The 26,369-nt window shown below is 48.6% G+C and overlaps 1 protein-coding gene across 1 annotated transcript; it reads left to right on the plus strand.

The window, feature by feature from the left end:
• The first annotated feature begins 271 nt into the window (after positions 1–271).
• FAM167A (family with sequence similarity 167 member A) lies at positions 272–23,018 on the plus strand. Its single transcript, XM_026113490.2, has 3 exons — positions 272–559; positions 10,148–10,698; positions 19,692–23,018. Exons 2-3 carry the CDS (start codon positions 10,327–10,329, stop codon positions 19,953–19,955), a joined length of 636 nt encoding a protein of 211 aa, XP_025969275.1. The 5' UTR covers positions 272–559; positions 10,148–10,326; the 3' UTR covers positions 19,956–23,018.
• Positions 23,019–26,369: the final 3,351 nt, after the last annotated feature.

Below are 26,369 nucleotides of genomic sequence, written 5' to 3' on the forward strand. Positions count from 1 at the left end.
GGGGAGCCTTTCCCACAAGGGCTGTGGGATCCTTCAGGATTTCCTGGTGCTCTGGGGCATCCCCAGCAAGCCTTTGGGTTGCTGCCATCAACATCAGTGGGGAGCACCCCCAAAACCTGGGTAGTCGAGGTGGTGAGGACATCTCTACCCCTCCTCCCTCCTTGGGATCCCACAAGGCAGCAGAGTCGGAGGATGTTTAGGACCCAGGCTGCGCGGCTCCTCCCTTTCAGGTCTCTTCAGGGTTATTGCTTGGTGGGAGGTAGGTTCAGGGCTTGATGGTATGAATGAAAGAGAGACAGGAAATCTGGACTGAAAAGCTCAAACTGGAATAGCTCGCTTGTCTCCAGGCAACAGGCCTGACGCAACCGCTGGGAAAAAAAAAAAACTCCCTTAAATAAAAAAACACACACACAGAGATTTCTGAAGCAAGACAGAGACAAGGATGAGACAGTCTCCTGGAGGCACTGGTGACACTGCTTTGCAAATACCAAGTTGGAGACTCGAGGAGGAAGCAGCGAGCCAAGATGTCCATGGAATATTCCCTGTGACTCGGTCCCCGGTAAGTTTGTTTCTCGCAATGGTTCAGTCGTGCTGGGGCTGAGGCGAAGCACAGCCTCCTGGGGACACCTGGGTGAATCCAGGACGAGAGCTGTCTGAGAGCCATCTCGTGCAAGGGGGGGGGACCCCTGGCATTTTTAGCCGTGCAGAAATGGGTAGCAGCAAGGACTTGGTCCCTGGGGAGCACCTGGATGGAGGCAATGGGGACCCCCTGCCCTGTGAAGTTCAGCACCAGGCTTGGCCATGCCTCTCCCTACACGCTGGGGCTGGGGGCTTGTCTTGTCCTTCCAGCCACAATCTCCTGCCTTGCCGAAATACCCTGGAGATGTCCCACACTGTGGCACAGCGCTGTTGGGGGGTGGCTGGAAATCTGGGCAGGGTGTGAGCCCTCTTGCAGTGCTTTCAGCTGGGAGAGGCGTAGGGCTACCTCACCACCTCCATCGGGATTTTTCTGTGCTAGCTGGGGTGTAATGGGGCAGAGTCTGGCCCCGGTTCGGGACATTCACCTGTTGCTCCTTTTGCCCCCTCTCCGAGACGAGCGAGAGCCCTAGAAGTGTTCGCTGGCTTGTTCAGTGCAGACATGATGGGGTAAAGCATGGTGGCCTTGCAGGGCGTAGCTGCCTTCGATTTTTGAAACAGGCACTGTGTGTTGAGCAGAGCAGGTTTCCACCTGCTCAGGTCTGGCCCATGCAGCTCACGCTAGCACTGAGGGAAAAAAAAAGAAAATCACCCAGAACTTCTTCAGAGCCCTTTATAGCAGCTGGGGGCTGATTACTAAAATAACACCCCTCCCAGTGCACACACTTGTGTAACCCCAGCCAGCGCATCCCACGCAATGCATCCCCACGCACACACGAGCCGTGCACTCACACCACACAAAAGCGCATCTTGCAGCCAGCACCCTTTAAAATCCAGGAACACGGACACCTCTCCCACAATTCCCACCTGCGCGGGGCTAAGGAGACTTCTCCCTGTTTTTCTGTGATGCTCCCAGTATTATTTGGCACCGCTCTGCCCTCTGGGGCTTTTCTGCGTTAGGTACCTTGGTGGGGGGGTTAAAAAAAATTAAAACCAAGAGTCCTTTTCCAGTGAGGGCAGCTGTGTCTGGCTGTTACCACATTACCACGGCTTTGTCTGCTCATTCCCAGTATCTTACAAATTTGCCACTCTTCAGTGGGAACGAACCCATTTTGGCTACTGTGGGTCTCCTCCCTACCAGCCATCATTTGAACATGCTGGTCCTGTCGCTGTTATTTGCATTTCAGATCTCCTCCACTTTCGAATGCCTGTTGAAATGTTACCTCCTCGGAGGGATCTGTGCAACACAAAAAAACACAGAATGGGAGGAATGTGGCTTCTCCCGTGCTCTGGGCTTGTAACAGCTCCGCAGCCATTAGGTGTTTGCAAAATCTGGCAAGTAGACACTGCAGAAAGAACAAATCAGCCTCGTAGTAATTTGGTCTTTTTGGGGGGGAAGGGATTGGGAGGTCCGCTTTGTACCAGCTCGCTTTATATATATTAAATAATAACAAAGCGTAAGTCAGATCAGTATTGCAAGCACCTAGGAGAAGGCAGGTCTGAGCATAGCGCTTGGATGATTAGCACCCGAGCAGCTGCTAAGGCGAGTAATTGGATGGGACAGGGAGCATGTAAAGGGGATTAGGGCATCGCCAAAGGGCTGACCCCCATCCCCTGATCACTTTAACTTGGAGCCTGGGGGGCTTAAATGGGTGCTGGGCCCTGATGCTACAGGGGCTTGAGGGGGTTCAGTGCTGGCAGAATGAACCCTAGAGAAGCCAGAGTTTTTTCCTAAAATATACCCTTCAGCCTGCTGCTTTCCATGCTGCATTTAGGGAAAAATAGCTCCACGTGGCAGTCCCCTGGGAAGAGAGCATTTCTCAGCCTGATCTGGCTCATTCCCAAGGAGTCCCAGCCCTTTGCATTACCCCGGTGGCACTGGTACAGAGGTCCCTGCCTGCTCTGCATGCTCTTTTCATTGGTGAAACACAGCTACATTTGGGGTGGCAGTGGGGAAAACAGGGGAAGGAAGTAGCTCTGACAAATCACAGGTCCTTCAGGGGCATTTTAGGGGGCAGGTTAGGCCTGCCCCCTACATGATTTGTCCCTGAGACTGGGAGATCCCAAGACCTGCTGGGACTCTGGGGCAGTGCGTGGAAAAGCAACTTCTGCTCACAGTCCCTGGCTCCCCCTGTGCTTCCACTGACCTTGCCAGAAGATGGCTAGCATGGATGGGTATCTCCTCACCAAGAAGGTCTCAACTGGCCAGTTCTGCTTAATCGCTTCCCCCTTAGGATAAATATACCTTGTTTCAGATGGTGGGCTGTGAGTCAGTGCTGCCTCTCTCTTCCATGGCCAAAGGGTGGGCTGAATCCCCAGCTGCCGTGATGCCAAGTTTGCCAAGGTTTCCCTCTCACTGGAGGACTGCTTTGCAGGAATGTCAAGCATCTGGCAATGCCTGGGTCATCTCCAGTCTGGATTTTCACCTAACTGTGGGATATCTGCTGGTTGAGGGGAGCTGGGCTGATCTGAAAATGGAGCTGTCAGGATCCATCAAAAGCAGACACCCATCTCAGTTCTGCTTCCTTGATGGAGCCTGCTCAGGTTTTGTGCAGCAGAGGCAGGAGGGAACAGCTGTAGCTAGGCAGGAAGGGATAGGTGTATGTATCAAATCAGGTTCTGCCACTATTACTGAGGCTTGAGACCAGCCTGGAAAAATAACTTAGAGTATGGAGTACAAACTAGTCCCTGCTGCTGTGCCTCCCCAGGCTCCTGGGGAAAAAAGGGGCTGCATGGCGCAATGCCAGTGTGGCCATGGACCGTTGTCCACTCCAGCACGGCTAAGGAGGGGCCTCACAGCCTCAGGCTGCATCTGCGGGACAGGGTCAGTCCCCTCACCTTCCTCCCGGCACCTCTTCGCACCTCTGCTCTGCTTTTCTTGTCTGTTGGGTGGACTGGATGCAGTTCCCCACTGCTCATCCCTCCTCTCTTCTTTGCATTGGTTGGGCTTTTGTGTTTTTTCCAGGGGCCTTTTGGGCAGAAAGAAGTGCCGGGGGAATCCTCACTTACTACAGGTCATATGTGAGTGGAAAACCCCACTTCTTCCCCCTTGTCCCCATGAATCTGGGAAAGCTGCATCCTAAGGTGCATTCCCACTGCTCACCTTAGCATCTGAGTTGTCTGGGAGGTCTTTGGGTTTTATTCCTGACAGTAGATTTACAGGAATATCCAGCTGTTTTTAGGATCCCATTAAATCAGGTGCTTTACCAATGTGTCAGCCCACAGTGTGAGGCTGTGATGTGACCATCTCACAAAACCAGCCCCAGGGTCTTGCAATATGGATCAGCCCAGGGACAGAAACTCACAGCTTGGCTCACAGCAAGGCCACTTAAGGGCAGTTTGGAAGCTGTCTCTAGATACACCTAGTACTAGTAAATACAATACCAGGACTTTGGCACTGGCATTCAGTCAGCTCTGCTACCCAAATGTTAGCATGGTCCCTGCCATGGTCTGGCCCAGGCTAAATAGTGTTCTGGACCAGGTCAGCAGCAAGAAACTCTCTCACTCTCCCAAACAGGGTGGCTGTGTTCAAACTGCTTGTTTGGGCTAGTGCTAGTTGGCCTGCACCAAAACTGCATCAATGTGGATAACGGAGGGACAGCACTTGGGTCTCCCCTTGGACTTTTTTAATGTGTTAGGCTGGAAGTTGGGTTTGCAAGTGTGTGAAGGGACACAGCTAATGTGGGTAGCCCTCCAAGGATACCTGGAGGCAGAGTGACCAAACCAGGACCTGCATTTTGCTGTGTTCATGCATATGATGCTAGACTTGGTGACTTAGGTGTCCTCACCTTGCCCCTGAAAGAAAGGCCAAGACTCAAAGGCAGCTGAGTATGGCTTGTAGATGGCTTGGACAGCCTAGTGGGCACTTGTACAGGGCAGAGGGGTCTGCCATGACCCTCCCCAGCCCTTCTTGCTCCTGTACACCCCTCGTTTGCTTCCCCCTCAGATCCTCATCCCCACAGGGAGGTGCCCAGCACTCCCTCTGCCCCCACAGAGGGATCAATCCTGGGCAGTTCATTGGTGGAGACCCCAAAACATCCTTCCCAGATGCGGTTTGGAGCCTGGTGGGTGATGGGGAAGGAGCCAACATGAAGAGAAAGGCACCCTCTGGCATGAATGCTTAGCAAGGCCAGAGGTTCCCCTGGGCAGGTGCAGGCAGGACTCAACACCATGATGGATTCAGGATTTGGCTGCCCATAGCTGACACCATGGGCATCCTTGTCCCTCCTGTCCCTTGGCTGTGCCGACCAGGCTGAGAGCATCTGATCCTGAGGGCACTGATTTCATCAGGGGCTTCTGTCCTGGAGGGAGTCCTGGCTTCAGGATCAGGCCCCTGGAGTGACTGGTCTTGCTGGTATCTTCTGCTTTTGGGGGGAGGGAGGCTGAAAATCACTTAAGGATGAACGAGAAGGGCATTTTGGAACCAGATCAGTTTTATGTGGGAGCATATTTCAGGTGTTACAGAAACCAGTCGCTTAGCCCTGAACTCACCAGAGTCCACACTGCATAACCGCTCACCTCCTCAGGAAGGTTGTTTTGGCATGGAGAAAGGAATTATTCCTGCATGAAAACCACTGGCTCCAGAAAGCCAGTGTGTCGGCCCAGCCTGGATATCTTCTTATCTTGTCCAGGTCCCTGGGGCCTCGGCATTGCTGCTGCCCGGAGGATGCTCTGGAGCCTCAGCCCGCTGTGCGCAGCAGCCGGGGAGGCAGTGGTGGAGCTGGAGTCCGCCCGTACTCCATTGCTATGGCAACCCCCTTGCAAAAGCTTCTCCTCCTCACTGCCCGCTGCCAACCTGCTGCAGACTGGCAGGGTCCCGGCTCCCAGCTGTCCCCAGCATGATGCTTGTGCAGCTGAGCCGGTGCTGGTTAAGCAATGAGGCAGCGCTGGGGAGAAGGAGGTGGGCTAAGTAGCTGTCATTGTCCCCTCTTTCTACCTCTAAGGCAAACGTGCACCTGGGCTGGCCACTCTCACTCATGAAAAGGGAGTATCACCAGTTGTTCAGCTGCTGCTGTTGGAGGAGCATATCCAGGTATCTGATTATTCCTCACTCTGGTACTCCGCAAGGGCCAGCCATCTCCACCATCCCCATCTTCTAGGCTTCAGGAAGGAAGGCAAATTGCTCTCACCGCACCCTGGATGCCAGTCCCCCATCACTCAGCATCACCTCGTTATTTCTTTGGGCTGTTGTTTCAGCCTCAGGGTCCATCTGACTCACAAAAACCTGCCGCAGAAGATTGTCAGATATCTCCATCACAGCTGGTCACCTCAACCTGCCCTATAATCACGGGAGAGCCTGGAGAGCTAGAGGATGTTGTTAGCAGGTGCAGTTTACCTAAGGGTTTCCATCGGTAGGATCAAGGGGGGCCTGCATGGCCCATGGGGTGACATGTATGCAAACCCTGAAGTAAATGCCTGCAAACAGTCAGGTAAACCATGTCCCAAACTCCATGGATAATATGGTATATCCCTGCACTGATTATAGTTGGAGCATAGACAACCAGATGAGACGGAGACACCTGAAGACACAGGAAGCTGATTTCTATTAGTCTCTGAAGACCTTCAGAGCTTTTTTCCAAAGACCAGTTGTATGGACTGCCCTTTTAGGGAAACTGAGGCACAGAAGGGGCTAAAGTGTTTTTTTGAAGGTCATTAGCAGGCCAGACCATGACCATTACCTTGTTTATCACATTCCAGGGTAAGTGTCATCCCATGGGCCACACAGGCACACCTTCATCCGGCAAAAGAAATTCCCTCAGACTGGACTTTGTCACATACTGAGGTTCTTATTTCTTCTCAGAGACTAGATGGGCAGAATAATACAGATTCTTACAATCACTGTTGCTCTTCTGCGTAAAGAAATGTTATTAGGATACACTGATGTCCATTAGCAATAGTGAAGGGAGAGCAGTAATTTGTTCTCCGCACCTCTTTCTTGGCTAGCTGTTTTATTTATGCTGCTTTTTTCCTCCAATCTCACACCTGAGTGTTTCTTCCTTCTTTTTTTCTTTCCTCCTCTAGATTTCTTGCTATCCAACGTGTGACCCTCCGAAGTACCAAATACCCATAGCCCTGTTTGAATTTAACAGGTGGTAACTGTGCTGCTCCAGCCCAGCACCCAGCAAACAACGCTGCTTCATGAAAGGCTCTTGTTCAAAGCTGACCAGGGTTCAGAGGGCTGATAGGAAAGTACTGTCTTATAAAGCTTTTCAGACACATAAAACTCCTGCAGAGCTAAAGGCTATGCAAAGCATCATTTTGCACAGTCTCCCTTCTGACTGAGAAGAAAAGCATCTGAATTGTATTTTTATCTATCATCAGTGAGGATAAAGCCAAACTTTTCTCCCAGCCCATTCCACCTTCTTCTGCCTTGTAGCACTTCCCCTATCACACCTGCTTTACAAGGGGATATTCACCATGGCTCTTTTGATGCCTGCTTTAATGCATGGGCAGAGATGTGTGATGGGGACAGGTCTGCTGCATCTGCTTCAGGAATGGAGGAACGGCTGCAGTGTAAAGCTGTGGTGGTAAATTGTGCTGCTCAGTTTGGCTTCTTAGGGCAGAGGACTCCTCATGAACTGTACCAGGTGCACCTGGCCCGGGAAAGGGAAAAATTAGCTGTCCTGACCTGCAGACTTGCAAAAGCCAGGCCCCAGGGCATGTCAGCTCAGTCACTCTTGGTGTGGTGGGACTTCACATCCAGTCTGGTTTGATAGCCCTATTATTTCTCCACCTGGCTGTGTGCTTCTGCTGCTCCCTTTGCTTTGCACCTAACGATCCTGCAACCTGCAGGGTAGGACAGCTAAGCTCACTCTTCTGATGGAAGCCTAACCCAACAAAGAAGCTGAAGGGTTTTTGTTGACTCATTTACCCAAACTGGCATGTCCTATGCCTTCAGGATAGAGAGGTTTCATGCAAGAAATGGGGGGGAACCCACAGGCAAGTGTGCTGAGTGGAGATGGGTGTAGGCCCTCACCATTTTGGTGCCAATCTCCTGTTGCACTTAATTAGGCACGTCATGAACCTACTGGCAATGACTAGTGATGTCTAATGAAGGCAAATCAAGGGTTAATCACTTAAATTCCCTTGCTCAGGCTGGGCTAGGGGAACATTGAGCCTGGGGCAGGGAGTCTAGGAGAATACTGTTGATTTGAGCGAGAAGCCAGATTTGTTCCTGCAAGCCAGCTAGCTCTCAGGCAGCAAATAGGTTTGTGTTACAGCCTCACACACAGAAATTTTTCTCACACTTACCATTTTCAGATCTCTTTCTACAGTAGATCTTTGACCAAGTCCAAGGTATTGATAGGAAATTAGAGGCAGCTCCCATCTGCTGTTTTTGAGTTTGGACAGGCTGCGGAACAGGCATTCCTATTTAGGGAGAATCTCTGCACAGAGTGAAAGGAAAGTTTCATGTTGCACCTGGCAGGAGGTGAAGGATGGGTTGGAAGGGTGCCACTTTCAAAGCAGAAAAAACAAATCCATCATCAGCCCCAGCAAGGCAGGGACAGGGAGGAGAACTGCACTGCTCACAGCAGGGTCGCAGCAAAGGGAACACTCCAAACTGCCGTGGTGCTTCCAGGGCCCCGTGCTGTACACGCTAACCTGAGCTACTCCCAGGGCACAAATAGCAAGAACTTTTTCTGCACTGAGGATTTTATACATACAGCAGACACAAGACAAAAAAAAGTCCGTGGGGGCTCTGCATTGTAGTTGTGGAGTTCAGAAAATCCAGCCGTACAATAGATATATTATCTCTGTTAGGAGTTGCCAAATTCGGCAGCCTGATACGGAGTTGCGGCAGTCTCACCTCTATTGGGCTGCTGTATTTGGCAGCTCCTGACAATCTTCATCTCAATGGAGGGAATGAAGACTCAGAGGCAGAGTCTTTAAAATCTTTAGGTGTTTCACTTTATTGATTTTGGTGGGCTAGAAATATCTTGTTGAACTTCTAGGCAAGTGAAATTCATTGATATGCCTTCAGCCCTGCAAAGCATCAGTTCAGGAGCTGGTGTATGGTCTGACTCTCCGAAAGGGCAGCAATCTGCTTTCACCTCCCATGCGATCTTTTCTCAAGAGAAAAAAGAAAATTGTTGCTGCTCCAGAAGTAAGAATTGTTGGCTTCAACATGATATAGTGTCTGGGTTTGCTCCTGCTCCCTGTAAAACTCTCATTAACATAAATAGGAGCAGGAACAAGACCGCAACATGACTAATTCTCCACCTCCAGACTGTCTGTGTGTACATTATCAGCTACTCATTCAGCTCATGTGCCTGCACACAATTGTGGGATAAATCTTGTTCTCTGTTAGTGTTTATTTTAAATTGAATCTTCTTACTGTAAAGGTTTGAGAGGCGTAATTATGGTCTGGATTTCAGAGTTACACGCGTCTTGGTGGGCGTAAATAGCAGGGAAAAGAATGGCTGAGTAACTCATATTACTGTGTTTTAGTGCATCCAGCTAGAAAACTCCATATATCCCGACTGATCTTTCGGGCATGTTACCAGGCAGGATGGAAGTATTTGCTTTGCGTTCTACGTTTATACGAGACGAGATCTTTTCCTAGCTCAGTCACAGATGAACATATGACCTTGAGAAAGTCTCTTATCTGATCCTGCCATCGAATGAATGCAGAAGCTGGTGTGCTTAGCTCTTGCAGAGCTGCTTGAGTCCTCTGTCTCACGGGGTCTCATGGAGGCAGGTATCATTAGCCCAGCTTTGCAGAGAGGGAAACTGCAGCGCAGAGTGGGGACACTGTTTCTCTGACTCCACACGCGATGTCCAGAGGAGAACCTGGGATGAAAACTCCTAGCTCCTGAGTGCCAATATACTGTTTTTGAGTCTCCTGCCTCTACACAGCATCCTGCCATGCTCAGAAACCTATGTCAGGAGGTACGTGTGTCCAGGCGAGTGAGTGGAAAAAGGCCCCCTGGATACAGCAGTCCTGGTGAATTAAGCAGTGCCAAAACACAGGCACTGCTCCCCCAGCACAGTTCAGAATTTAACATGGGTTAACCAACTTTTTCCAGCTCTCCTTTTGGCTCAAACTCTTGGGAGCTGTTTGAATTTAGTCTTATTTCATCTGTCCCTGTTTTCCCTATTTGAAGAAATTGCAGCCAGAAAATCCTCAAAATGGAACATAAAAACAAGGAAATACCCCAGTCCCCAGGAACAGCCATTGCTGGCTCCGGAGGACATTGGGTTATGTGATACAGCTCCAGAAGGGCACGTGAATGTGTCCTGGCCTCTTTGGCAACCTTTTCATGGCCTCTTGATTTAAGATTGGAGACATAGGTAACCAGAGCTTCACTAAAACCTAAAGCCTGTCTGTTCCTGCCCAAAAAGCAGTCAGATGGCTGAGGTGAGGTAACACTCCCCAAGAACAGCTTGGCACCATGCCTTTTCCAAAGCCCTCACTCCCTCCACTCCAGCCTGCTTGCGGGAAGAGCCATCTCTCCCTTCTCAGTCCCTTTCACGTCTCACCATCGAAACCAAATCTCTGCCTTTGTTCTAGGTGTTCATCCAGGGCCAGTGCGGTGCCTGAAAAGGAGACTCTGTGGATGTGGCTGTCCTCCAAGGGGCTGTGTCTGGCACACCACGGCAGTGCAAGAGAGAAGGCTTGGCTCCGAGGGTTTCCCATTCCAGTTCTTGCACTCTGCAGCCTACTTCTATGCTGTTTGACTCCCAGAGAGGATGTCTCTCCCTAAAATCCAAATAGAAGAGGCATTGGATAGCACGGATACCAGCTCGGGAGGTGCTGTTCCTCCCGATGATCATCTGAGGAGCCTCAAGGCATTGACGGAGAAGCTGAGACTGGAAACCAGGCGCCCATCATACTTGGAGTGGAAGGCAAAGCTGGAAGAGCAGTCATGGAAAAGCCCCCAGCCGGCTGGAGAGGAAGAGGTGAACGAGGCCAAAAAGGCCACAGAGGAGACTGTCCCTCTAAGGAAAGTGCAGCTACAGCTCAATGGGAGCTCTTCCCAGGACAAGGTGACTCTTACCTCAGGGAAAATAGGTGGTTTTGAGAGCATCGATGAAGCTTTGACTTGGCTCAGGAAGGAACTGGTAAGTGGTTTCCTGTCCCTGTTAGATAGTGCTCTTTCAAGAGAAAAAAAGAATAAGAATACAAGTGATTCCTTGTTCCCACCTGTCTTCAGGCCCAGGTGAAAATGCAACGATCAGTTATTGCTTTTTCTGTGGCTGACAGGAGCAGGAGCAGCCCAGGGAAGGGAAAGATGCATGCCAGAGCATCTGTCAGGATCTAAAGTCCAAGTGTTTGCCTAATAATTCCCCACCTTTTTTTTAACTCATATCTCTCCAGGCTCTCTAACATCCTGTGGTAACCTGCAGCCCCTAGTTCATTTCTGCACTGTGGGACCAAGTGTTTCCTTTTGTTTGAAGCTATGTTGTGACAGTGTGATGAGTAATGAATAATTATTCCTTCCTCTGCTGTATGTATGATGTTAGAGCCTTATCTCAGACTCCTCTTCAGCCAAACCTTATAGGCTCATTGTCTATTGAGTCCTGCTTCATCAGAAGCTGGCCCAAATTTTCATCACTTCCATGTCCCAGCTTTGGGCCCCGTATTTACACATATTGGACATTTATTTCTGGTAATTATGAAGTAAAGGGTAGTTGTTAGGTGAGATGGCAGCTGCCTACAATATGCTGTGAGGGTGACGGTTTTGGCCCTTATGGTGGGGACAAAAAGTCCCACAGTTGCTAGGGATGAGGCTGGAAGGACTAGAGACCTCCGAAAGCAAGGGGAGGGCTGGTGGCTTTTTGAGGGGACACTGCTGGTGGGGAGGATAGGACTGTATTGCAACCTTCAATGCCTTCCTCTGTGCAGTTCAGTGGGAGGGGAAAATGCTATTAACCACATTTCAGGGAGATGAAGACAAGACACAAATGCTATGCCTATGCCAGGAAAATAAACAGAGCCAGGGCATGGGTCCTGATTTTCTATATGTTGTGTTGCTGTCATGGTCTTTGCCACATATTTGGCCTGGGCCAACTAGCACTGATCCAGGCAGGTCCCAACCCAGCCCAGCAGTCAGCACAGCCCAGTGATAATCCCTAAGAGGAAGATCTTTTCTGGAGGCCAAGGGAGGTTAATATCATGGACATGGCTGCATTGTGACAGCTGTTTGGGGGGCTGGGGAATGAGCCCTGGTGCTCTTCATAAGTGTACGTACAAGCAGAGAGACAGAGTGGTTTTCTCAGGGTCAAAGAGTATGTGTCATACGTCCCCCCGCACTAACCACTGACCTTTCCTCCTTATTGTAATGAAAAAGCTTTATTATATGGCCCAGGTGCCTGGGAACTGGATGCAAGTGATGTCATGCGACTCTGTTTCTGTTGCCTGGTTGGATGTTTGCCTGTGATTCCCACCTCTCCTGACAGCAGCAGTATTTGCAACACTGAGGGTCCTTCAGGACTGGGAAAGTGCATGTGGTTTAGATACACTTGTGAAAATGTTCTTGTGCAAATGGTTTGCTTTTGATAAGCACCAAAAGTCTTTGAGGAAAACTTCTCATGCAAACTAGTGAATGATATTTTAAAAAGAAGTCTCTGCAAACCTCACTCCAAAGAATATTTATCTGTCAACTCTTTGTTGCTGAAGCTCTATAGCACACCTACATTGATCTCTAGATAACTTATTTACAGAAGTGATTTTGGAAGTCACTGTTTTTGGTGACTGAGATGTTTCTCAGGATTGTGTCTTTTGGAGGTGAATGCAGTTCTTTCAGGAATCCAGGACTACTACAATAAGTTTTGAGCTAATCTCCTAAAACCACTTGTGTTATGGAGAATATCAGCTCCTGATGTCAGACCAGGATTGGGGTCCATGCTTGCATCTGTGATGAAATCTTAAATTCACAGTGCACTTGATGTAAAACACAAGTCTCAAGATCCCCAAAGGCAGTAAGGAAGGGATTTCCCTTCTCAGAGCCCCAGATTTAAATGGGTTTGGTTTGTTCTCTGGGATTCTGCCCATGGTGGAAGTATAAATTTTCTTGGAGTCCGATTCTACCCTTTAGGCTGGGATGTGGTATATAAACCACCATCTGATGAAAACTGTAAGTTTAAACTTATTAAAAAAAAGGCAAAGCAAATCCTAATTGTTCCTCACTTTCCATTTTCCTGTCTCTTAATTATACCAGTCTTCACTGGATCTGGATGTGACTCATGTAATTTAGAACAATTTCCCCCAAAGAGAGAGCATGCATTTGACTGACCACACGACTAAATAGCTGTGTTGGAGGCACTATCATTGTGTAACAGCTGCCAGAAAACAAGTCAGAACATAGCTCATCCATAGCTTCCCAGTATGATGGAAAATGAAGATGCATTTTACGTTACATTTGAAGGGTGAAACTCAGATCCTGTTGGAATAAATGAACAGGCTTCCGTTCACTGTCATGCAGCAGGATTTCAGGGCTGAGGCCTGCATCGTTTACCCCTATTGGTATTCTAGTAAGGCAAACGGGAAGCTGTTGGAGCAGCATATGGTTATGTCTGGGTTTCTACATCTATTAAAGCAGGAACCAAGGCCAGAAAGGACAGTGTCCCTCAGGCAACACCCTGCTCTGGACTTCAGCACCACAGCCCTTAAGTATGGCCAGCCTATGAAGGGGGCAATGTATCCTTCTGGTCGGGTTTAACGTATGGCACCAAAGACCTGGGAACATCATGTAACCCAGCCTTGCCCCAAGCAACCAGGTACAAAGGTAGTATAGCAGAAGAGACAACATCTATACCAGCACAAACAGTGCCAAGGCCTCTTCTCCCACTATTGCGAATGGTCCCTGGCTGTGGGCCCTGGCCCAACTCGTAAACTGTGCCTGGAAGTTGTCTGAGTCAGCACTAGCTGGTTGGAGTCAAAGCTGTGCCAGGGACTGTGCTAACAAAATAAAAGAGTGGATGGCCAAAGCCCAGAGCCTGTGCCACACTGACTCTGTTACCAGTAGAGATGAAGCTAGTTTGAACATCTTGGACAGCTTCCTCAATAGCATCCAAAAATGTAGCCAGAGCTGGGGCGTAGCTGTGTCTGCCTCACTGTCCTCCACTGCAAGGTGAATTCTCCCCCAGTCTATGCAGTCCATCATTAGAAGTTAATTTAGAGTACATAGGATCCTCCTGTCCAATGAAATGGCAAAATCCAGTGCATGTGGAGGCTTCTATCCAGGAAACAAGGATACTAGCCTATGTCCATACTGAACAAAGTGCCAGGACACGAGCACTGGAGCTCCATCACCCATTCTGCATCATTGATAGCACAGCCCCCCGCATGGTGTAGGCTGGGTTGTAGCATTAGCATGGCCCCAGCACATTTTTGGCTTGTGGCAGTTAGTATCCTGCCAAACAGTTAGATCTTCAGGAGTTTGCACATGCCGACGGCTGTTCCCTACAGACAGCTTGCTTGGGACCACCCTCTTTTGGGGGCTAAGTGAATTTAACAGTATGTATATGGCCAGACTGTCAGCTGGCCATGGTGCTGCAGGATGGGCTCTGGCACTGGTTAGTTACCTAGAAAAGTGGTAGTCCAGGAGTTTCCAGCTTTAAAATTAAAATTTCCTGTTATTCCCAGCCCGCACAAAATGGGTTATCCAGTGCTGCAAAGGATTTGCTTCAGTGTCTCCAGACCAGACCAGGTGCTGGCTCCTCATGCGCTGAAGTGAAGATAAGGACAAACCCAAGGTCGTATTGTGCATCTGTTGTTTTTGATCTTTCTCCCTACGAGACCTTTCCTAGGGCCTGATTCTGTGTTTCATACATTAAGGCCTGGCCCCAGTCTGCAGGATTGACATATGCCTGCTGAGCTCCAGCCAGCGGCGTCAGCTGGGACCTGCTGAGAATCTGGCCTTGAAAAGCTGATTTATTCAGACTTGCAAATTCTTGCTCTTGTTTTTGCACTGAGAGGCTCTACGTAGGTGTACGAGCAAATTGCAGCACTCAGCATGTGTTGAACCACCCAGGGGCTGGAAAACTTCCTTTGCTAACATTTTCTGTCTCTTCTTCGCCCTCTTGTTTGCCTTTTCTCTGTCAGATGTGGCTACTCTTCACCAGTGCTGAAAATAAGGCCATCACCAGCCAGGGTATGCAAGAACCTCCAAACTGTGCTCTGTACAGACTAGAAGAATATCTGGATGGCCAGATCTCAGCTTGGAGGGGCAGTTCTTCTGGGAGATCTCTGGAGCACCACAGTAAGGGTGGTGAAAGACCCTAGGATCAGAGTGGCCAGACTGTGTTTTCTTCTTTGTTTTCGAAATTTGTCAGGACAATTTTTTATCAGCTCTAAAAATGAGCCCTCAAAGTCCTCTTCTTCCTAAATGAATAGCGAGTGGTTAAAGAACAGAACCCCACTGTGAATTTGTATGTCTTAGGACAATTCTGACTTTAGTCCAGGAGGAAAATATTTTTTCCTTCCTGAATTCACCAATGTTTGGCACTGAAATCAGAGGAGTATGAGCCAGCATGTAGGACAAACTCTTTTAGAGACCCAAATGTCTCATGTTCTGTCCTGGGATATCACAAAACTTCTCTGTCCAGTTGGTCAATCATTTAGAAAAGCCTTACCAGTGTTTATAGTTGACCAGACTCATTAAGGATTAGACTTGAGTGCTACTGAAGTCCCTGGGAATCTTTCCAATGGATTCAGCAAGAGTTACATTGGATCCTAACAAAGCAGACAGCAAAGGTGGCTGCGTTCATTCAGGAAAGCACCTGTTTTGGTTTAAGCTTGTTTGATCTTTGAAAATAAAAAGAAAGACTGCCCCCCTAGGAGCAGTCACTTCTCCACAGGCCACCACCCTGTGCTTCATGGACCTCATGTTAGGACTCTACTCATGGGACACTTCTCTTTTGGGAAGAGGTCCAGAAGAGCTCCATACCTGCTCTGTTACCTGGGGTGCTCGCTGCTGCTATGTCCCTCCTGTAGCACAGGACAGATGGAGCAATGGCAGTGGGAACATTCAAACTTTCCAGTTTATGACCATACGGATAGTGCACGGTTAAGATAAACCTGGAGGCAAGTCTGGGCTACATCCTAGGCTAGATCTGTTTGGGCTAAGCCACCTGGACGAGACAAAAGGCAAGGAGGCATCCAAAATTTTCTCTCCCTCTCCCTATTTTAGACATCCCTGGGAGACTACGAGGCCCAGTCCAAACAAAAAACTTACTGGGTTCATAAGACTTGCTCAGTCAGGCTGTTGTGGTCCAGCTTTGCAATTCGGTCTAATGTTTGCAGTAGCTCTTCTGCCAGGAAGCGGGGACGCCTGGGTTAGGTTGTCCCTCCCACCAATGGAAGTTCAAACCACCAGCTTGTGAATCCCAGTGAGTGCGCTAGCCATGCAGCTTTGCCTGCTGGAGCGGGGCCAGCGTGCAGAAAGCGGTGGGGGGAGGCAGAGTATATAAAGAAGCAGCTTGTCTACGTGAGCAAGACACACCTGAAACTGTTCCTGCATTTGACGTGCAAGAATCAAAGGAGGTAAAGTGCATGTCTTCTGCAGGGTGTATGCTGTGGGTTTCTGTGGGGCATTTCACTGAGTGTGTGCAATCATGCCACTGTCCCACACAGCTGAACTGCACTGTGGTGACCAGCCCTGTGGGTGAACTGTTTAAACCAAAAGCCCACAACTTCCCGTGATGTGGACACTATAATCCTATTATTTCTTTCCAGGAAGCTTTGTGGATCTTTGCTGACCCGACAGTGCTCACTTTAAAAAGAGATCATTAATCATTTATAGCATGGTCTGGTCCTCGGCTTTGATGGCTTATATATTTCTAATACTCTTGAAGAGTGTCTGGAAAAGGGAAGGAGAATGGAGATTTCTGGGTTCTGACCCAAATTCTGCTAATATTCTGGGTATTTTTGAGCAAATCACATCACTTCTGGATTGCCCAGTCTTGGCTGCAGCCAGTGTCACCTTCTCAGACAAGATGACTCATACATCCCATCCAGCATAGCCACACAGCCGTAGCACAGCTTCCTGCCCTTGTAAAATGGAGATGCAGAGACTGGCCATGTCTGCAGGCTCGTCAGGGCATGACCTCAAGGCATAAGGGATTTGGGATTGTCCAACAAAGATGCCACAGCACTCCGGTGGTCTTATTTGCAGAGGGGCAGGACCTCCAGGCAGATGCAAATCCCTCCCCGTGGGAGAGCTGAACCAGCGAGCGGCTTAGCTATGCTTGTCACAACTCTGCAACACCGGGACAGCTGGAAAGAACAAGGCCACTGAGGGATGACAGGGTTTTTGCATCTTGAGCCAAGCCTTGGCAAGGAGCAGGAGGAGCAAGAGAGACCATTCCTTGGCCTTTATGCCCCCCACAGACATGCTCCACCCCAGGAGCTGTCACCGCACAAGGCAATGCTGAGCTCTCCAGAAGCCAAGGGGACTCCCAAAAGGACCAAGTGGTGACAGCCCTCTTCTCCCATGCCATCTCTTCATTGTGTGCATAATCCTTTAGTCAGCCATTACCCAGCTTTGTGCCTCTCCCATTCTCTTTTCTTTCCTTTGACAGAGAAAGGCAGCTCCCCTTAATGGAGACCATCCAAAGAGTAACGTCCCAGTCCCAGTCCCAGCCCTGACGGAGGGAAGAAAGGGTCGTTATCTCTCTGGGAAAGTGCTGCCTGTGCCAGTCCATGCATGATGTACATCTGACACCTCGCCCCTACTTCCCCATTCAGCCCCAGAGCATGATATTCCTTGGCACAGTCAGTAAGAGCTGTGTCTGAGAAAACAGTCTCTTTTGATCGGTGTAGATGGGCCCTGAGGGTGATTTTGCTCCCTGCATCTCAGTGGACAATGCAGCATTATCTCCGTCTTGCAGACAGGCCAGCTGGCCAAGTGGATGTGGAAGAAGCTGGTTTGGCAAACTCTAGGATCGCCAGGTCAGACAAGGGGAATGGAAGGGTGATCAGAGGTGTGAGCTCCTGGAGGGTGCAAAGAAGAATCCGCTACCACACCACAAACAGCTTTGCCTTCGAGCTTACGCAAGTGCAAAACAGCTTTCTAGAAACACACAGAAAGCAAGAAGTGGTCAAAAATTGAAGAGCTGGCTTGCAGAGGAAAAATAGAAATCTCCAAGTCACTTTCCTCTCCACGATGACCTCCTATTTCATTTTTAAGTCCTTTTTATTTTTTTATCCCACATTCCTCAAAAACCTTTAATGAAAGCGTTTATCGACATTTCTGTAGCTTGATAAACTGACAAGAAGGAATGTTCAAGGGCCAGTTTAATAGCGGCTGCGATCACCTTCCTGATAAAATGCCAAGTCACAGCATTCATTGTGAAAAAGGAAAAAAATGTCACTAAAAAGATTTTTTTCATTGCAACTCTCGTGGGAGGAGAGGAAAACCTGCAGAGTAGCATTGCTCTGCTGGGGGCATGGATTATGAGGCCTACAAGGCAATAGTGCTTTTTCAAAGAAGGTAAACGGCCATAACCCTGCCAACAATGCAGGAGGGAACTTCACTCTGAAATTTGTACAAAGGTGGCTTAATCCTCTCCAGGCAACCGCTGTGGAGTCCAGTTGCTGGCTTAGAGCACACAGGCAAGTCCATCCATGCTGCCTGCATAGCTGAGGCACCAGGAGTGAGAAGAGCCCAGCTTGGATTAACTTTCATTCTATTAATGTCAGCTCTCAGCTCAGGCTCAAGAGCGGCATTGCAGGGAATTCGGGGGCTTCCTGGCCCTGCAGAGAACAGCTGGAGCAGAGCCAGGTTTCCCTCCGAGCACTTCGCCCTGCTAAAGTGGCTTCTTTGCTTGCCGCGAGCCTGCTCAGGCATAGGACCTTCCTTCACGATGTCTGGCAGTGCCGAGGCAGAAGAGCTGCAATTCCTCAGGGATCAAAACCAGGAGTCGTGGTAATGAGGGGCTCCCTTCTCATGCCGGTTTGTGTCCTGTGACGGAGACAGGACACAGCACTGGGGCGGACGGAGGACTGTTTTCCACCCAGTCTTGGTCCCCCTGGTCTCCAGTAGTTACAGAGAGATTTAAGACATAGGGTTTGCTACGAGCTGTGTGATTTATCTCCCACCACTCTCTTTTCTTTGTGGCTTTTGTGGTTTCTTGCTTTTTTACGGGGAGGAATGTGGGGTGAGGAGTGGGGATTGTGCTCTCGGTATTTGCTATTTTAACTCTGCCTACTACTCTTATCCAGATAACGGCTGATCCTTGCTGTGAATCTCACCAAGTGCTCACCTCCTTCCTCCCCACCCCCAATATCCTGCGGCAACAAATTTTCTGCTTAATTATGGGTTTGAATTAAAAAAAAAAAAAGCTGTTTCCTTTCATCATGTCTGAATCTTCCACCTTTCAAAGTTAAGTGCCAGGGGAGGACAAACCCTCTGAAACGCTTAGCTCATTAGCCTGCAATGTAGTTGCTCTCTCTCCTGTGGGAAACCAGGGAGTCCCATCCTGAGAGCCACTTCCAATCAGCAAGACAAGCCACAGGGGAACAGGGAGGGACGTGTTCCCAGCTGTCGTGAACCAGTACAACCCCACAGAACTGCACTGATTTATGCAAGCTGGAAACCTGGCCCAAGTATTCGGGGATCAGGTCTCTGGAGCTCTTTTAATTGGTCCTTTCCACCTCTAATTGCCACTTCTCGTTGTGGCTGCTCCCTTATGAGCAAAATTAATTTGGACTTGGTTAACGTTGAAATAGGAGCTCTGAAGCCTGTGCTGACTGACACCCAAGCCAACTTTGGCATGGCTGGTTTTAATTCCAGTTTCATAGCAGGGAGGTAAAAATAAGAACTAGTGCTCCTGGAAATCTGACCAAGCACAGGCTGCCTGGACTCTAAAAGACCACCATCCCAAGCACTGATTTGCCTGGGGTGCATTGCTGGCTTGGAAGATGCCTCTCCTCCCCATCCTCCCTCCCAGTTCTTTGCAACAGGGTAGCATCTCTAGCGAGCTACGTTTCCCATGATCTGGTGCCGCCTCTACTCCGGCTGGACTCTGCATCAGCTTTAACTGTGGGGGTTAAAGTTGATGTGCCCTTGCTCATATCCTCTTCCCTCCCCACCCTCCATTTTGTGTTCCAGGCAGAAATGCGCCTGCAGGACCAGCAGCTCGCGAGGCAGCTCATGCGCCTTCGCAGCGACATCAACAAGCTGAAAATCGAGCAGACCTGCCACCTGCACCAGCGCATGCTCAACGATGCCACGTATGAGCTGGAGGAGAGGGACGAGCTCTCCGACCTCTTCTGCGACTTCCCGCTCATGACCTCCTTCAGCCTCTCCACACCACTCAAGCTCATCGGGGTCACCAAGATGAATATCAACTCCCGCCGGTTCTCGCTGTGCTGAAGGGGGGACAGAAGAGGAAAGGATGGGGGAGAGAGAGAGAGAGGATTGGGCAGCACAAGGGCTCTCTCCACCTGACGGCTGGCTGCAAAGAGGCCTCAGAGGAGCAGAGGTAACAGGAGCAAACAGGGAACCCGTAGCTGGTCTTGGTGGCAGGGCAGAGAAGCAGAGCTTGGCACTGAGATGGCCCAGAGATACCTGTAGAGAAGACAAGACCACGGAGAGCATCTGAACCCAGTATATGCACTTAGCCGGCTCCTTTGCAAAGTCCCTTCTCCTCTTTCTCCACCCCCTGCAGTAGTGAAGAGGCTGACACAGCTCCAGTATGGTTGGTTGTACTCAGAAATCAAAGGGGAGGTTCAAAGACCAGCCACAAAGCAGAGCAAAATCCCTTTTCCCTTCCCCTTTACCTCCTCTCAGGCTAGGGCCATCTTTTCAGAAAATAAGTCACCTTCCTCTCTGAATAAGTCCTTGGGCATCGACCCTCAGCCTCTGCTGTTCCAGGCACAAGGTCCATTTGGCTATTTCAGGTGTGAAGCTGATTTCCAGTGGAAAAGAGCCCTCTCAGCAGGTGAGGGACTGGGAGTTAAATTGTATGCAACCCCAAGAAGTGTTGAGAAGGTGCACTGTTAATGTGCTCTGTTGAGTCCAATGTACACTAGATTAATTTTGCTGGTGATATGGATTATGGCCACATCACGGACACATTTATATAGAAACTCCAGCTGGCCAGAGGTCGTCTGTGTGCCCTAGAGGTTATGTTCAGAGCAACACAAGTCCCAGATCTCACTGTCAGCAGTGGCCACAAGACGCCGTGTGGTTACCCCCATAAGCAGTAAGGCAAAGAAGATAATTTACCCAGCCATGACATCCCATACCAGAGGGATCATCCCAGACTGACATTCACCCCAGCACCACCGGCAAGTCATGGATCCTCTGTAGCAACACGCTTCCACCAAAGCAGGGAACTTCAAAAGGAGAAAAGGAACTTTTGTGTAATGATCAAATGTGTAAAGCGTGGCTATAAAACTAAAAGAAGAAATATTGCTGCAAAAAGTTGTCATCAATATGCTTTGGAGCTGCAGCAAACACATAGGATTCCCTCCCTGTTTGGCAGAATATAAGACACTGTAAGATGTTGTATTTTCTTGCCTTTCAGTGCAAAGAGCTTCACATCCACCTGTACACTACACGTGGCATGGAGGGCACAGATACCCATGGTCTAGATGAGCAAGGGTAGGGACACAACCAGTCTAGCCATGGTAACCCTGCTGCCTGAGACAGACTCTTCAGAGGGAGCATAGTTGTCTCCAGGCTCTCCACCCTGTTTCAGCACCTCTCCTGACCATGTCATAACAGCACAGTCCTTCAGCCCATCACCTCAAACCAGCTCTGCTCTCTACAGCATGCTGGAGAGGATGGATGCAAACCGAACTGAACAGATGCAACTGTGTCTGCACAGCTAACAGTCCAGCTGCGGAGGAGAGTGGGGAATGCAAGCCAACACCGAGCCAAAAGCTACGTGGCTACATTGACATGTGTCTGTCTGTGTCTGTAAGCTGTGTGTGTGCATATGTGTGTGTGTATGTTTTTGTATGTGTGCACATGAGCCTGCAGGAAGCCTCTCTAGAGAAGGCCAGAAAGAATGGTGGGCCAACATCTTTGTTTCCAAATCGGATGTGAACTAAAAGCCGATAAGATTCTGCGACGCCTGAGAAGAGAATGAGGATGCAATGAGACCTCAAGGCTTTGGGTTTCCATGGAGAGCTCAGGCCAATGCAGAGCGCTGGGCCCATGAGACAGGCACTTGTGGGAATCTGAAGGCACAGCCTGGTGCAGCTCTGTGGTAAGGAGGCTTGTGACTCATCTGCCTCTCAGCTGGTGCTTTAACTTCATGGGAGTCCCATGGGAGGGACAAGTTACCTTGCAAAGGGGTTCATAACGACATGGGACTGCCAGTGCCCTCTGGATCTGAGTTCAGTCCTCTATCTCTAGGGCCTCCATACTGTGTAACTCCTTGATGATTCCTTCCCCTCCCTTTTAAAGCTCACTGGAGCTCCTTCCTCAGTGGAACTTGGAAGCTCTTTGAGCACTGAGAAGCTTTTGTGGCTGGAAACCTGCCTCTAGTTTCCATTCTCAGTCAGTTCACAACCAGCCTCTACATTTAACATTTTCCAGTCTAGCTGCAACACATCTCCTCCTTTCCTGGTGCTTTTTCCCCACTGCATTTCATAGACAGCAGTCAACCTCCCCTTTCTCAGCCCTCCTTTAGCTAGGTTAAAAATCCCAGGCTTATTTAGTCTCCTCTCACAAGACAGGCTCCTCCATCCTCAGCCTTCCTGGGAGCCCTTCTCCCCGCTCTGCACTGGGAATTCGCGCTTGGGGCAGACTGTCAAACCACTGCTTCGGTGAGGTTGAGGTGTCTGTGCATTTCTGTGAAAAGTATAACTTCTTTCTGCTAAGAAAGGCCACTGGAGCTCTATCTATACTAGTAAGTCAAGAGGTGTGCAGCATTCAGACATGGAAACTTGGACTGCCCAGGTATTCAAAGTTTAATAGGGATGTGGCCAGACTGCCAGACAAAGCCGAGAACAGGCCACGATGCTGTTTAGTTTACTAGTAGAGAAGTAGCCTTATTTTCCCATGGACATTTTGAAGGAGAGGGAAAAAAAAAAAAAAGCTCATTAAAATTCTTCTTTGTTTACTTTTTTAATAAAAAAAAAAATTCCTGTCCCAAATGCTGATTTTTAGAGGCATTTTCAATCAAAATACAGCAATGACAGCCCTTCTATTAAAATAATGTCTGGGAAGAAGAGGACTGTTTCTCTCTAAGAGAAGCTAGAGTCAAATACAAATTGGGCCTGCCTTCGAGCCCTTGTTTGGTGCCTGAATGCAGGAGGTTAGCACAAGCAAAGTCTTAGAAGTCATTGTATGTGGTGTTAGAAGTACCAGATGTCTGGGTTCCAGACTTGCATTTTCTACATTAAGTGGGATGGGGAGGTTCACAACTGCCAGCTGTTCATCAAAACGCACAATTTTTTAATTATAAAATGATGTCTGTATTGATTTCTGCATCTGGCCTCTCACTGTGTCCAGTGGCTCCACCTCTGCCTGCAGAGCCGTTGGGGGACGGTAAGGGAGTTTCTAACCATTCTCTGGGGACAGGAGAGCGTATTTTTTGCCCATCAATATGGTGATCCTCTAGTAACGACTATCGGCAAGAGCTGAACAACTGATGTTCTGCACTGAAGGGCACAACGCTAGAGAAAAATGCACTTTCAAAATGCAGACAACAGTGGCAGGCTGGAAATTTATGTGAAGCACCAGGTGGTATTAGCAACTGTGAGCTAAGAAGCACTTGTCTGGTGCTTTCAAGGTTTGCAGGTACACAAGATTTCCAGTCAAATTTCTCCAGGATTTTCCATCCATGCACATCATGAGGACACCTTTACAGCTTCACTAGCAACTACTCTACCTCACAATCTGTAGGAGATAGAATTAAAGTGGGAGAATCTGTTACATATTTGGACAAAAATGTACCAGAAACAAAGCCAAAAAAGAGAGGTCTTCTTTTGTTAGGTGTTGTTTTGTTGCTCAACCGCTGAGTCAAAAGTGGGTTCAGACACTTAAAAACATATCAAGCGATGGAAAAAAATAAATAGATGAGTGTCTGATTTTTGCTGAGCTTTGTTTGAAGAAAAAAAAAAGAAAAAAAAAAGAGAGAGTCATCCAAAGGTTGGGCCTTGAGAAACATGAGTTTGAGTCATGGCTCCCACTACAAAATCCCTGGAAAGGATTCATCAGGGCTCAGCTGTCTGCAAGGAGACAAGTCATGCCCTCAAAGTGCCAGGTCTTCCCCTTGTCCAAGTGGCCAAGAGCCATGTTCACCTTTTTGAGGGCAGCTGTCACAAGCAATAAGAACAGCAGCAACGCGAGGGCAACAACGCAGCCCGGCGATCCAGTCCTGTGGGACCACCATCCCCTATGATGACTGCAAAGAAAGGCTGGAAATGCCCAAAATCAGCACTTCTGGGGTCCATCCTGGATGTAACTCTTAATATGGCCATCTGAATCAAGGTCTTGATACCTGTATTTGGAGCACTGGCTGCATCTCAGATGCTGCACAGGTTTCATGGCATGGCCATCCAGCTGGACCATCTATACTTCAAGCAGGGCTCCACTAGACTTTGATAACAAATTAACCTCTCGGATTGTCCATAGCCCCTCTAGCTGTGAGGCATGCTCCTCACTGAAAATAAAGAGCAAGTCTGAGACTAGTCTACATAAATAATTGACCTGATTTTTAAATTATATGGCCGGACTGGAAGACAACAACTTTCCCCAGGCTAACTTGAAGACCAATTCCCCCCCCCCCCCCCCCAAAAAAAAGCTCACACATATGCAAATTTCGGATGGGGGGGGAGTTGATCTAATATTTTAACTGGCTTCCTTTTTGTTTTATTTTAAAGAATTCTAAAAATATTAATCTTAAACTGAAGCCATTAAGAACAGCTCATTTTCATTCAAACATTGTTTTGTAATAAATGGTCAAAATATTTTCCCTGCAAAAGCCTTAATGAAACTTTTCTACTTGCTCCCTTTCTTTCAGTGGGTAGAAGTCATTCTTCAAACTAGACCCAAGTCCTGCAGTTTTAATCAACCCAAAATGTTTTATCTTTCAGCATGAGAAAGTCAGTTGAAAATAATTTGCCCAGCTTGACTTCTGACTTCTCCTGAGACAATTAAGATGAAGTACAAAGCAATTTTACATGTTTTAACCTGAGATCAGCTGGCCACACTCACTGGCATGGATCTGTCAGAACATACTAATGGACAAGACCTTGCTCATCTGTCACAACCCCAATTCAGCCTCTATAAAAGGGTCATCATTCCTGAGGAAAGTGTCTCATTCTGTACTCTTCTGGCAGTACGAAGTGCTATCATACGATCAGCAAGTGATTGTATTTTGATGTCTCCCACTATTGCCTCTATATTACCATTAATGCAATTAAATAAAGATGTCATCCCAGAAATGCCCTGACAGGTCCTGCTTACACCAGGAAGGCCAGGACATTATATATTCAAAGAGTTGCACACTGAATTTTCAGATTGCCTCTACTCCAAGGTATTTCAGATACAATCGTCTGACCTCTCTTAACATCTGAATAAAACCTCAACTGGAGTATTCCCAGCACTTTGTGTTTTCACAGACTGAGGCTGTCTGTTAAGTGGGTTTTATTTTAGATCAAGAAAGGCAGACAGGCATGTGTGTGCATGGAAAGACTTGTAAGGGGGAGGTGGCAGACAGCAAAACCAGAATCAGATATTCTTCCCCTGTTGCACATATTACAACCAAAATCTCAGACAGAAAAAAAACCATTAGGTGTTACTCATAGCTTAGCAGGTCTTCAGAGGAGCTATACAACTGCCCGGGCAATGTCCCGAAGGAAGAGTGCCACTGAAAGATGTGGAAACCACTTCCATAAAGCCTCACTGGTCTCTGTGCGATTTGTGAAGTCTGGAAGGCCAAACAGTCTTGGCCCTTCCCTTCTCACTCCTACTAGGTGAAACCCCTGAGCCCCAGGTGACTGTACTTACTGATGTGAAATTGAGCCCCATGCTACGATATTTAGATGTGTATTTTAATGTAACCAGGGTTCAAATTTGGGGCAAGCTCCTGGTCCAGTGGCAGGGGGCTGCTCTTGATTTCAGCTCTTGTCCTTCCAGTGTATTTTATCAAGAAGGACCTGGATGTCAGCTCCATCATTTAGAGCAGCCAAGAGCTGGATTCACCCAATACCCATTAGCAAAAGGAGGATAACGCAGACTCTTCCCCAGTTGTGTGGTCTTATCCCTCAGGTAGCCAAGCCACCCTTATCATCTTTTGTCTGCAGCACCATGAAAGGTCTGCAAATGCCACAGTGCTGAGATGCTTGTGGAAGAGGCCCAATGCTTTACCGCTGCTCCTTCCCCGACATCTCCTCTTTCTGGTGGCTATGTTGGCTTCCCTGTGGGCTCCTCAGAAAAGGAGGTGTGCACAGCGGAGGGAAGGGGGGGGAGCATTACATAATGTTTTTGTTCAACTGATGATTTCCCTGTGCCAGTTGGAACAGGCTTCTCATAAATTGCAGCTTTCTGGAAGGGTTTCAAGAGCTTTGCATTCTTAGATCGTTGTCTCTCTTCCCTGGGAACAATGGGGGCAGGAAGGAGCTGCTCCAAAAATGCCATAACCTACAAGGGGATTTCTTTAGGATGGGGATTGCTTGGAGAGGCAGAGGGAGATGCCTCAACTGCTTTATATTGCAGTCTGAATAGTTAAGGCGGCAACTCAATGGGAAGCATATGCCTGAGGACACTTCCCGTAGGAGTGCTATGAACAATATTCTGTGGCTATCTGCAAAGGTCAGCTCTATGAGT

The sequence above is a fragment of the Dromaius novaehollandiae genome, chromosome 3 (genome assembly GCF_036370855.1).
Source record: "Dromaius novaehollandiae isolate bDroNov1 chromosome 3, bDroNov1.hap1, whole genome shotgun sequence".
Taxonomy (NCBI): Eukaryota; Metazoa; Chordata; class Aves; order Casuariiformes; family Dromaiidae; genus Dromaius; species Dromaius novaehollandiae.